General features: G+C 24.6%; 1 protein-coding gene and 1 long non-coding RNA gene across 2 annotated transcripts; both read left to right on the top strand.

The window, feature by feature from the left end:
- The first annotated feature begins 1,293 nt into the window (after window positions 1-1,293).
- Window positions 1,294-2,057, top strand: LOC122722477. The gene is made up of 2 exons (XR_006349379.1): window positions 1,294-1,527; window positions 1,716-2,057. It is a non-coding gene; the product is annotated as an uncharacterized LOC122722477 (long non-coding RNA).
- A 7,840-nt stretch (window positions 2,058-9,897) lies between these two features.
- On the top strand, window positions 9,898-10,857 carry LOC122722484 (protein MKS1). Its single transcript, XM_043953233.1, has one exon. The coding sequence runs from the start codon at window positions 9,934-9,936 to the stop codon at window positions 10,726-10,728; it is 795 nt and encodes a 264-aa protein (XP_043809168.1). The 5' UTR covers window positions 9,898-9,933; the 3' UTR covers window positions 10,729-10,857.
- Window positions 10,858-12,477: the final 1,620 nt, after the last annotated feature.

A 12,477-nucleotide genomic window follows, 5' to 3' on the forward strand; every position in this document is an offset into this window, starting at 1 on the left:
TTGAGTCTTCACATAAAGTTATCGTTAGTGGATACAATTCAGCAGATCTCCATTGCACCTATAATCATAGATTCCCTATTCACTAACCGGTAGCAGTCGAATTTTTAGGAAATATAATAACTAATTCTATATTTTTACGGTATAAAAGCTAATAATCACAGAAATCAAAGTACTGTTGAGTTTAAAACATTATATTATATTTGCTTTTTTATTTAGTTTATTGACTTGAGTATCAGAGTAACTGTTATAGGCACAAATCACCTCGCTTTCTCTTTTTTGCAGATTGATCACTCGTAACACAGTTTTATTTTAGCCATATCAAGTGAGGACTTAATAGTTAGGTGAATTTTTAATTTTTACACTATATTTTGAATGAGGTGAGGATTGTGTAAATAACAAAATAATAATTTAAAAAAAAAAAGTAAAGAGAGGAAAAGATAGGAAGAGTTAAAGCGGAAAAAAAAAATGCATATTTGAGAAGATGTGAACTAATGAGAGAGTAAATGAGGGAAATGAATATCAAATTTTTGGGTGTAAAAAAGGTTGGTATTTCAGACAAAAGATATTTATTTGCACCTTCCTCACCTCCTTCAAAATAAGCTAATATTTACATATCACTCCTTCATACTTACCACTTCTCCACCCCATCCAAATAAAGTGTTGATAGCAAAGGCTTGTGAAAGTTGTTTGGGGTGGGGTTGTGTGAGGTCGCGTACATTAAGGAACAAATTTATGGGTGGTTGGATGGGTGCGAGTCATCCGTAGATGATGCATGTTGATGTCACGGTCATGTATAAAGTTCCTACCAGTCAAATAATTGGTTGATTCTGATTTTAAAAAAAAATTAATTGGTTGATGTGATGGGTTGCGGTGGCACGTTTAACTATTTTAGAAATTTCTTCACAAAAAAAAAAACTATTTTAAATATTTCATAATTTTTATTTATTTTATATTTTTAAATTTATCAAATATCATAGTTGTTTTAATTAAAATATAATTTTTTTAAATTAACTTTTTCAATTAACACTCATTTTTAATAAGAAAAATAAGAAAGTTAAATTTTATGAAAATAATAAAATCATTATTAATGAAAGATGATATAAATTAAATACTAAAAAATAGTTTGAATTCTTATTTTTAAAAATATATATATATAATTAATAAGAGATTATATTGAAATTAAATTAAAATTAAACAGAGTTATATAATCAATTTATATTTTAAAATAAAAAAATTAAAATATATAATGTTTTAAGACAAATAAAAATAGAAAGATAAAATGTGAGACGAGGGAGGAGTTGCTGTACTAGTAGCCAGAGAGGTCTATAAATTGGAAGAATCATCAATACTCATCCGCATCCTTTAGCTCTTCTTTCTTCCTAATTAAGCATAGATATAAAATGGGTGCTTCAAAGAAGTTGCAGGTCATGGCTATGGTGGTTTTCATAACAATCAGTCTGCTTCTTCCAAACCATGTCGCTTCATCAACTGCACTTGCCACTGATGCTATCCCAAAATCCATTTTTGGTTCGTCAGCTCTACCTATTATTTCTAGCCATTTTTTTTTTTATCTTACACATGAATGACTGAATGATTTATTTATTTATAAATTTTGGCATGATAAATTAATCGAGCAACCATTGGTTTATATTCTTTTAATTGTAAATTTTTAAATTTTATTTATTTATTTAAAGAAAAATTCCATTATTTCTCAGGAAGGAAGCTTCTTGTTGATCCACCTACATATGGACGCTGGCCTGGAACAGGAGGATATCCATGCTGCACAAGACCCTCACCTCCCTAGTGAGGCTGTTGCTTCACTCTTTACTTCCATCAACTATGAGTGCATGTTTTAGATCTATAATATATGAGAGAAAAAAGGGTTTATCTGAAAAATAATTTTTTTTCAAAAAAAAAAAACAAACCCTTTAATCTCTTTTACTAATAAGATTGTACACTTAATTATAACTTGGGTGTATTCTATTTGATTATTATATGTATGTGTACTGAACTTGTCTTTTGGTAGTACCTAAAGAAAATAAAATGCAATTCTAATATGTGATTAATTTTTTTTCTTTTTTATAATACACATGAAATTGTATTGAAAGGTAGAGGAATACACAGGGAAGCCAAACAAAGCCAATCAACCAACCTAAACAGAAAACCTAGGTCCAGCCAAAAAACATCCTGGAAATCGCCACAAACCGATGACCGTTAGACCAACCGCTGCAGCAAAGGGAAGAAGGAGCCGCTTTGTTTGCCTGAGAGAAACCACCTAGACAAAACAGCAGCACAAATGCCCGAACTGAGACTCTATAAGGATCAGGTTTCAATCACCAAAAGGAAAGAAGCCAGACCTCCCGGAACTACCAAAGCAAACAGAAGAAAGCAGGTATCCAAACAACACTAAAAGTAACGAGACCGAACCTCAGCTCCACCGCCTAAGGCCACAGGAGAGAACTATCACGAGCATAGCATCATAGTCTCAACTAGCCATACTTATGTTGCGTCCTCTACTAAGAGTTCTACGAATCTTCCCAGAGCTGATTATGAAGCCGATACCATCAGAAAACATTATTGTACCACCAAAGTTGACAGAAATTCTCACCATACACTCTGCGATCTGGCCAACACAATATAAAACTGTATAAACCACCACTAGAGGAGAGAGGGTAGCTGCCGCTAGGTAAGGAGAGCAAGACTAAGGCCTTCCCCTGCTCAAAAAGGGGAAGCGCACAATAAAAATCCTCGCCGGACCAAGGAAAGCAGAGACACTCAGAAAAATCAAAAGAAATTTCTGTCTACCCAAAGGAGAGAGACTAGCAATTCTCTTCTAAATTTAAACCCGTAAATCTAATCTGAATCGCTAGATAATACCAGAACGCACAGAAATTCAAAAATCGATACCGACATTCTAAAAGATCGATCGACCACCGATCAACCACCCACAGCCACAGCAATCCTAAAAAACAGCTTCTAGAAACGCCTTTCATTCCGAAAGAAGCAAGTCGATAGAAAATCAAAAGGACTAAACCAAAGAGATCTCCAATAGTAAGCATTTCTCAAGCGGCAGTGGAAGAGAATCACTGGCAATCTCGCTGTCGTAAGAAAATCAAAAAACGAAAGCACAGCAAGTAATCTCCGGATCTCTACATCACCAAATATACTAAAGAAATCGTCGAGTAAAACTGCAAGACCACCCCTAAAGCCAGCCAACAGATCCAACACAAAACCCTTAACATGCAAATATCATGTTTGAAGAAAATAAACTAAACAAATAAACAAAAACAAAAGAAAAGAATAAAGCAACAATGGACGTTGACGAGGGAAATCGTCACCGGAGAAACCCATCAAAAAATAATTATTAGCTATTAATTTAACTCCTTCAACTATGATGATGTAACTCGTCTTATCATGTACCTATCAAATTTATTGCTTTTCCTTTTTTATAATAATTTCAAAGAAATGAAAAACAAAAATATTTTCCCCTTTACCCAAATTAAAGGTTACTACTTTTATAATAGTACCTTCTGGGGATTCAATGTTCAAGTGTAGTATTAACAATTTGTTTATTAAAAAAATAAAAAAAAAATTATATATCACTTATTTGGAAAGAAGAAAAACAAAAGAAGGAGAAGAAAATAAACTAATAAAAGAAATTTATGGGAATCGTGAGTAATTTTCTCATTAAATTTAAGAGAAAATGAAGTGCAAATGATTACAATTACTTTATTATCTTTTTACTAAATTATTTTAATAGAAAATTTATTTTTTATGAGACGTCAAAATTAAATTCAAAACTTTTAATTTGTGTCTATTGAGTTGGAATAAAGTAACAGTAAGTTAAGTATCCAAATTTTTTGAAATTTTTTATTATTAAGAAATTTTTTGTTTAACAAAAAATTTAATAAATTGAAGTAATTATGAATTGTATACATTATGAAGATAATAGAATAAGGTGAATCTTGATTATTATTATTTTTTTTATTGATAAGAGATTTCTTTTAATTATGTAAATGGAACATAAAATTTCAATTAATTAGTGCCTCAATGATAAAATACAAATATTTGTGTCAATCATACGTCTCTCTTATATTAAACTTTATTTGATGTTTAATTACTAGTTTAATTAAGTAATTAAATGTGAAAAATATGGATTCTAATTTCAAAAATTAAGTAATTAAATATGAAAAATACAGATTCTAATTTCAAAAATATCTAGACATGGCAAATTATTATGGATTTTCAATTTTATTTTAGAATTAAATTTTTATTTTTTAAGTTTGGACTAATCTAATTCACTTTAAAAATTAATTCAAAATAAAAGATCTAATATCAATGGAGACTCTGATATCATTTTAAATTTGAATTAGATCTAATTTATTCTAAAAATTAAATTAAGAAGTACATTATTTTTTATCTCAAACCGATATGAAATTCAATATAATCTATTGAAACTCATATTTTTATAATTGATTTTTTTTTAAATTTAAATAATTTGATAATAGAACTCATAACACTCTATTTTTTAGTTTTAAAATTTATTTCTCTTAAATTAAATAGCTTTTTTCTTATTCTTTTTCTGTGTAGTTGGACTTTTAACGGGCTCTATAATAAGACATTGGGCTGGACTTAAGCTTTGAGTTCATCAACTCTCTACTTTTGGCAAAAAAAAATTGAGAACATGGTATAGTGAAGGGAAATTAGGAGAACAATGCAAAGATAGAACCAGTCTCTCTTATATTAAACCCTAATTTTTCGAAAGTTTATACGAGACTTTAAATGTATATGCTTTGGGCATTTAATATAGAGTGTGTCGAAAAAGAGTATGAATAAACCGACTAAATATTAAATAAGTTAATTACTCACCGAATTTAAAAGTCTTTATAAAAAATGCAATTATCTAATCTAAAGAGTCATTTGCTACTGTACTTCATATGGACACCACTATAAAAGCCTCTGCTCTCCTAGAAAATAAAACTCTCATTTTATCTTCTTCAACTTCATAATTCCTCTGCAACTTCCTAACCTTAAACTCTTCAACTATCTTCAAAACCTTAAGTACACAAGCTCTAAAGTCATTAGTCCCCTTGTTTACTATACCTACTCAATACTACCGAGCCTTGTTTATACTATCCCATAGCCTCAAACCTACCATGTGTCATCATTCTATCATTCAATAGATCTACCGATTGTCAAAGCAAAAAAAGTAATAAAAAAAACTTTTCTAGTATTATGATTTCTTATAATTAGTGTTGGGATTTAATTAAATTAAACATAGTGAAAAATAAAAAAATAAAATTTTTCACACCAATAAAAATCACGTTTAAATAAATAAAATAATAAAAATAAAAATAAAAATAAATAAATATTTTTTTTTTCTTTACAGCAAAATACGAGATTATTTATTTCGATTGAATTGTGGCAAACTACAATCCGTGTACGGTTTCTAAGATATCCATCAAAAATACTAATGATAAAACTTTAGAACAACTCTAAATTTTGAAAAAGAGAAAATATGAGTGCTAACTCTAACAATTTCTACAAATTCTAGTGGCTTTCACAAAAATTTCTCAGAGAATTTACAGGCTCTTATAAAATGCTCATTGTACTAGTACAATAATTATATTTATTTAATTTAACCAAATAAATAAATAAATTATAATTATGACATAAAACTTTAATAAATATGTGATATAAATTTTAAGGTAATTTTAATCAAGTCTTCACTTAATTAATTAGATCAAAATCATAATCCTTTCAAATTATGATTTTATTCCAATATCATAAAACTTATATATAATTAAGTCCCACTTGATTTATCTTATTTTATTTTCTCATATTATTTTTTTTATGTGTATAATCCATTAAATTCTAAATATATTGATAATAAATATAATTAATTTGTTAATTAATTTAATGATCAATAATATTCTCTAGCAACATGTCAAGATTAACTAAATATTTAGAATATCAATACTGATTTGACTTAACTTTTCGGTGTGTAATTAATATTTATTTATCACTAATATTCCGATTTAACAATTAATACATGGAACACGTCTGCTATATTAAATCATATTAGTCATTTTATAATATTCATTGACCTATTGAATAAAATTTTAAATTTAATTTATTAATTTTATTTCAATTTACACAAAAATTTCATGATAATTCTAGCATAAAACAAATAAGATATTTTCTAATTAAACTAGACTGATGAATCATATCTTAATTACATAAACACTTTCATACAATTTCTATTATATCTAATTCATTCTTATTTATTACTCATGTACTAAGTAACATGTAAGATGAATTAAAATATAGAAATATCTATATAAAATTACTTATTAATTTCAAATCAAAACACCATTTACATAATTATTACTAGAGTAATTCATCATTCTATCATTTAGTACAATAAAATTATATAAAAAAAAATTAAATATATTTTTTTCCTCTCTCTATAAATATAAAATTCTCTGTTTTATCTAGATGATAAAAAATAGAAATGAATAAAAAAAATTAAAGTTTTTTTATTAGTGAAAATAACTTATATTTTAAAAAAATCTATAAAAAATATTTTCCAAAAAATATAATTATTTTTCATATTGCTGAGACCGTATAAAAGGCTAGGCCCACCGATGCAGTTGCAATAGATGAGAGTCTTAGGTCAACTACCCTGGATGAGTATTGTCCAAATCCATGAATTCAAAGATTTTCCTATGAAGATTTCTTCATTTTAAATAAAATAAAATAAAATGTTTACATTATCAGCAACTTGTAGAAACTTCTTAAATGCATAATTCAATTTAATCAATCAATTATAAACTTAATTTAAATTATTTTAAACCTTTTCATTATTTTATAAGTAAAAATTTTAAAAAATTAAAAATTGTTTTAAGTTCTGTTTAAATTGGTAATTATATTTATTTTAAAAATAATTTATGTAATTTTATTATTTGATTATAATTAAAAACTATTAATAAATTAATTTTTTATAGTAATGTTAATAACAAATTAAAAAATAATTTTATTTGTTAAAAATTATTTTTTTTAAGTTTAGAATTTGAATTCTAGAATCATGGATCACTACATTAACCAACAAGATTATTTTTTTTTACAACCTTTATTAGCTTGAATTAGGGGACAAATTAAATTAAATAATTACGAAAAAAAAAAAGTAGCTACCGAATCCAAGACAAGTTAAGCTCACTGAGGTTTGACTGTTGACTAATAGAAGTGAAGTCAAACCAAACTATTTCAAGATGGGTTTGCTCTTTCACTCCGTCAAAAATTGAAACTCAACTTGACACTCCCACTCGCAGTCTTTGGTCAAATCTCGATTTTTGTGCCTGTTTTGACCTCTACATTTCTCCTCTTGATAAGTTCTTATCGCGGAAAATAAAAAAATTATGTCAATATATTAATTTTTTAATTATATTTATTTTAAAAAATAAAATTATAATAGTTAATATATAAGTTATTATATTATAAAAATAGATAATAATTTTAAAATATTTAAAAAATAAATAAAAATTATAAAACAAACAGAATTTTTTTATTAAATAATATTTTATTGATTTTTAGATTTATAATTAATTATGACATGATATAATATTCGAGCATTATAATTATATATAATATATTAATAAATAAATAAAATTTGATTATTTAAGTTACTTTAGTTACCAAATAAACAATAGTAAAATAAATTAAAAAATGAAAAAAATAGAATTAATGACTAAACCAAATATAGTGTTAACAAAATAATTAAATTGATTTATTTATTTTGATTATTATATTATAGTAAATTAATACACACCCTTATCAATTTCCTATAGTAATTCCATATTTATGTAAAATTTGATTTCTTATTGGTCAAATTGCAATCAATAATTTTAATTTCTACGTGTATTTTTTTCTTAATTAAGAAAAATTATGATGCAATTATTTTCTAATACATATGAATTTTTTATTAAAAAAGTAAAATTAAAAGAATCTAATTTAGATTCACATGAGTCATAATGTGTCTAAAAAAATTATTTAAAAAAATTCAATTATTTATTTGAAATACTAAACAATAATCATTTTGATTTTAATACTGAATAATTAACTAAAATTCTGTCTCAAAATTCGTTTGTTTGATGAGAATTTTATATGAAAATATTTTTTATATTTTCAATATTTTGGACATAAAATTTAAAAAATAATATTTTAAATATCTAAACTTTAAAAATAAAATTTTATTTTTAAATATAAATTTAAAATTATAAATTTTAAAACTTACTTTTAAATATAATTTTATTTATATGCGTCTGCCGCAAAAAATATCTTAAAATTATAGAAAATTGAAATTATATATAATAGATAACATAAAATTAATAAATAATTTAGATTAATTAGATAAGTGAAAAGTAGATTTAAAAATTATTTAGATCAGTTTGAATCGAAATATTTCAATAAATATAATTTTAAAATTATAAAATTAATAAAATTATATTTTTTAAAATAATATATAATTTTTTAAATTTAAAAATTTATTAAATCACGATTCAAATTATATATTTAATAAATAAAAATATTAAAATATAAGTATTTAAGTATGCATTTAGAAAATATTTTAATAGAGTAAAGTTAAAAATTTCTCTTTAAATTCCAATTAATTTAAAAATATTTTAAAAAATTTACTTAATAGCTTATTGCGATTATAAAATCATTTTAATTTTAATTTTAAATAGTTCAGAATATCTTAGGCACCTTTTTATTACATAAATAGTTTTATTAAAAAATCTTACGAATAATAATCATCGAGAATTATTATAGTTGATATATAACTGATTTTATTAAATTACAGTAAAATATATAGACTTGTTTTTCTCTGTATGTTGAACATATAAATTCATTTATTTAATTACATCATATTATTCCCAAGAACTAGATTTATTTTCTACTTTTATACGATCTAAAAATGTAATTAGTATAGTTGATTTAAAATAATAAATTTTATTTATTAATTTTAATATTTTCCTTCATATTAAATTGAAATGGCATATCCAATCCATAATTATATAATCCAAAATCAACGGATAAAATTTTTACTATCGTATTTATGACTTATACATAGAAATTTAAGATAAATTTAAATTTTTAAGTTTTTGTTTTTCTGTAAAATTATTAATTCATCTTACTACTATTAGCTCGGTGTGATATTCCTAGCTTATACAATAATTTTTCGGTCTACAACAATACTATGAATATCTCTTCTTACTATCTCTTTGATATGCTTACAAGGACATCCTACATCATCTTGCAATGTCTGATGTGGCATATGACCCTTTCCGCGTAGGCGTAGCTTCAAGTAAAGCTTGAGAGTTGGGCCGGGACATGTTCAAACATTTGTAACACTGCAAGAAATCGGATAAAACTAAAAGAGTAAATAACTATTTAGTCTTTTAAGTTTTGTGAAATTTATTAATTTAAAAAATTTATTAAAATATTTTAAGATATTAAAAAATTTATTAATTTTAAATATTAAATATTTTATTATTTAATTAGTATAATATAATAAAATTTATTAATTTATTTTTTAATTTTATAAAAATTAAATTAATTAATCTCTTATTTTAAATTTTTTCAGTATTTAATAATTAAAATTAAAAAATAAATAATTAATAAATTTTTTAATATCTTAAAAATATTAAAAATATTTTAATCTATTTTGTAAAATTAAAAGATTAATTAATGAATTTTATTAAATTTGAAGGACTAAATAATAATTTTATCAAATTAAAATATCACTTTACTATAGTAGCCCATCTTTAATTTTTTTTTTTTTTTAATTTCCTTTTGACTTGTTCTTTCTTAAATTATCTCTTCATCTTCATCTCCTTTATAAACTGCCCCCATTTTTATATATTCAACAATAATATGCTTTTCATGTCCTCTTGGTCGCCATATCCTCCTCCTCCTTCTTCTTCTTCTTCTGATCTTTGTTTGTCTTCAAAATTAAGCATGGATTCTTCTGACTTTCCTGTAACTAGATCTCCAAGAAAAGAACTTCAAGGTCCAAGACCACCTGCCCTAAAAGTCCGTAAAGATTCACACAAGATCAAGAAACCCCCAGTAGCTCCACAACCATCACAGCAACAACAACACCACCACCACCAACCACCAACGCAGCCACGGCCACCGGTCATAATCTACACAGTTTCACCAAAAGTTATCCATACAAACCCTAGTGACTTCATGAACCTTGTCCAACGTCTCACAGGCTCTTCTTCTTCTTCAACCTCCGCTGCTAGTTATTCAACTTCTAATCCTTTCAATGACGATGTTGGTGCAATATCGCCGGCGGCAAGGTATGCAACGATAGAGAAGGCAAAGACACCCAAGGACAGGAGTGTACCGGCAAGTGGAGACATGGGTTTCTTGGAAGGAATAGAAATGGATCAAATAATGGAGAGATCAAGTAATTTTCTTCCTGGGATTCTTTCTCCAGGACCTGCTTCACTTCCTCCGATACCGCCGAATTTTTTCTCTCCACAGTCCGATCTAAATAGCTTCTTCCATGATTTGAGCCCTGTGGTTCATGGTAACAGGAATTTTATAGAGGGAAGTTTCATGCCTAGTCCTTCAATCTTTGTTTCTCCTCGCTTCACTTCTCCAACTCCATCATTAGACATCTTCAACAATTTCAATTTCAACAATATCTTTGACTTCTGAAACACACTCTAAAAAAAATTATCTTTTTTTTTTTTTTGGTATGTTTCTTCATAGTGAGGATAATATGAATAGGAGAAAGGGACCATGGTGGAAATTTGATGATATTTAATAAATTTTTGGTAGGTTTGCAAGTTGCAGAGCTTGTTAATGGCAGCATGTTGAATTTCTTTGTTGTTATTTTTTGTGGGTCATTTGATAGGGCAGTCTCAGCTCTATATTTAACTTATAGACTTTTTTTTTTTTTTTTTTTTTTTAAATACCATTCTTTTGTCATGTACCTTTTGGCAAGTAGTTTGAAACAATGTTATTAACATTTTGCTGAAGTTCTCTTCCAATTTGAAGCATTCAATGCTTAAAATCCCACAGCTTTTGAGCAAAAATGTGACAATATCTATGCATCTTGGAAGCTACCCATGTTTCTTTGATTGTTCCTATAGAGTTTTCTAATTAATTAAATTATATATCTGATGTTTTGGATTAAGTTGATTCACATCAATAATAATTATATATAAAAAAATTTGAGCTTATACAATGATTAATATAATAATTAGTTTAATTCATTGAAAAATTCAATATGTATGTCATTTTATATTTTAATTTAAATATTTAAATTTTAGATAAATTAATTTAGCATTTATATTCATATATAATTTTAATTAATTTTTAAAATTAAAATAACAATTTAATTGTTAAATATGTATTTCAAGTTGTCAACAATAATAAATTTTATTTTACAATAATAAATATAAATATTTTATAGCAGATATATTATTTAATTTAAAATAATAATATATATAAAATAATTAAAAAATAATATATCTATTATAAAACCTTCATAATTATTTGTGTAAAATAAATTTTATTTTATTATCAAAATTATTATTTGCATATTTAACCATTAAATTATTATTATTTTTAAAATTAATATATTATTTAACTATAATTAAATAATTTATTTGTATATTTAACTATTAGATTACTATTATTTTTTAAATTAATATATCATTTAATTATAGTTAAGTATAAATTAATATTATTTTTATATATAAAATTAATTTATATTTAAAAAAAATATTATATTTGAGATTCTATTTAAATTTTTATATTTTAATTTTTAAAAATAGCTAAAATTATATATAAAAGTAAACGTTAAACTAATTTATCTAAAATTTAAATATTTAAATTAAAATATAAGATAAATGTTGAGTATTTTTCAATCATTTTATCTAATAATTATTATATTAGATATTTACAATTTTTAGATTTACTATATTATAGTTTGATTAAATATTTTGCATACATTTTCATAATGAAGTAATAAGTTGATGGATTATTTATTTTTTATAATATTGTTCTTTAATGAATTTTCATGGTTAATATTTCACATTCATTAAAAAAAAATTCTCAAATTACTTTAATTATAGATTTTAGATCCATTATAGCATATAAATTATTCATAATATTTGGCCTGATTAAACCATTGAACAAATTCCTTGCTTATAAAAATTAATGGAAAGTTCTATTTCAAAAAAAAAAATTAATGGAAAGTTGAAAATTGTGATATTCGTTTAAGAAATATGATTATAAAGCAATGAGTAAATAACACGTTTCCTTCCTTTTAATAAAATATTAAATGTCAATGAGAAAAAAAAATGAAAAAGGGAAAAATTAATTTTACTATTTCCAAGCTTTACTCATATATAAACATATATTCTGAACTGAACTTCAAATAGCAATTTTTAGACCAAG

This window comes from Manihot esculenta, chromosome 18, assembly GCF_001659605.2.
Source record: "Manihot esculenta cultivar AM560-2 chromosome 18, M.esculenta_v8, whole genome shotgun sequence".
Taxonomy (NCBI): Eukaryota; Viridiplantae; Streptophyta; class Magnoliopsida; order Malpighiales; family Euphorbiaceae; genus Manihot; species Manihot esculenta.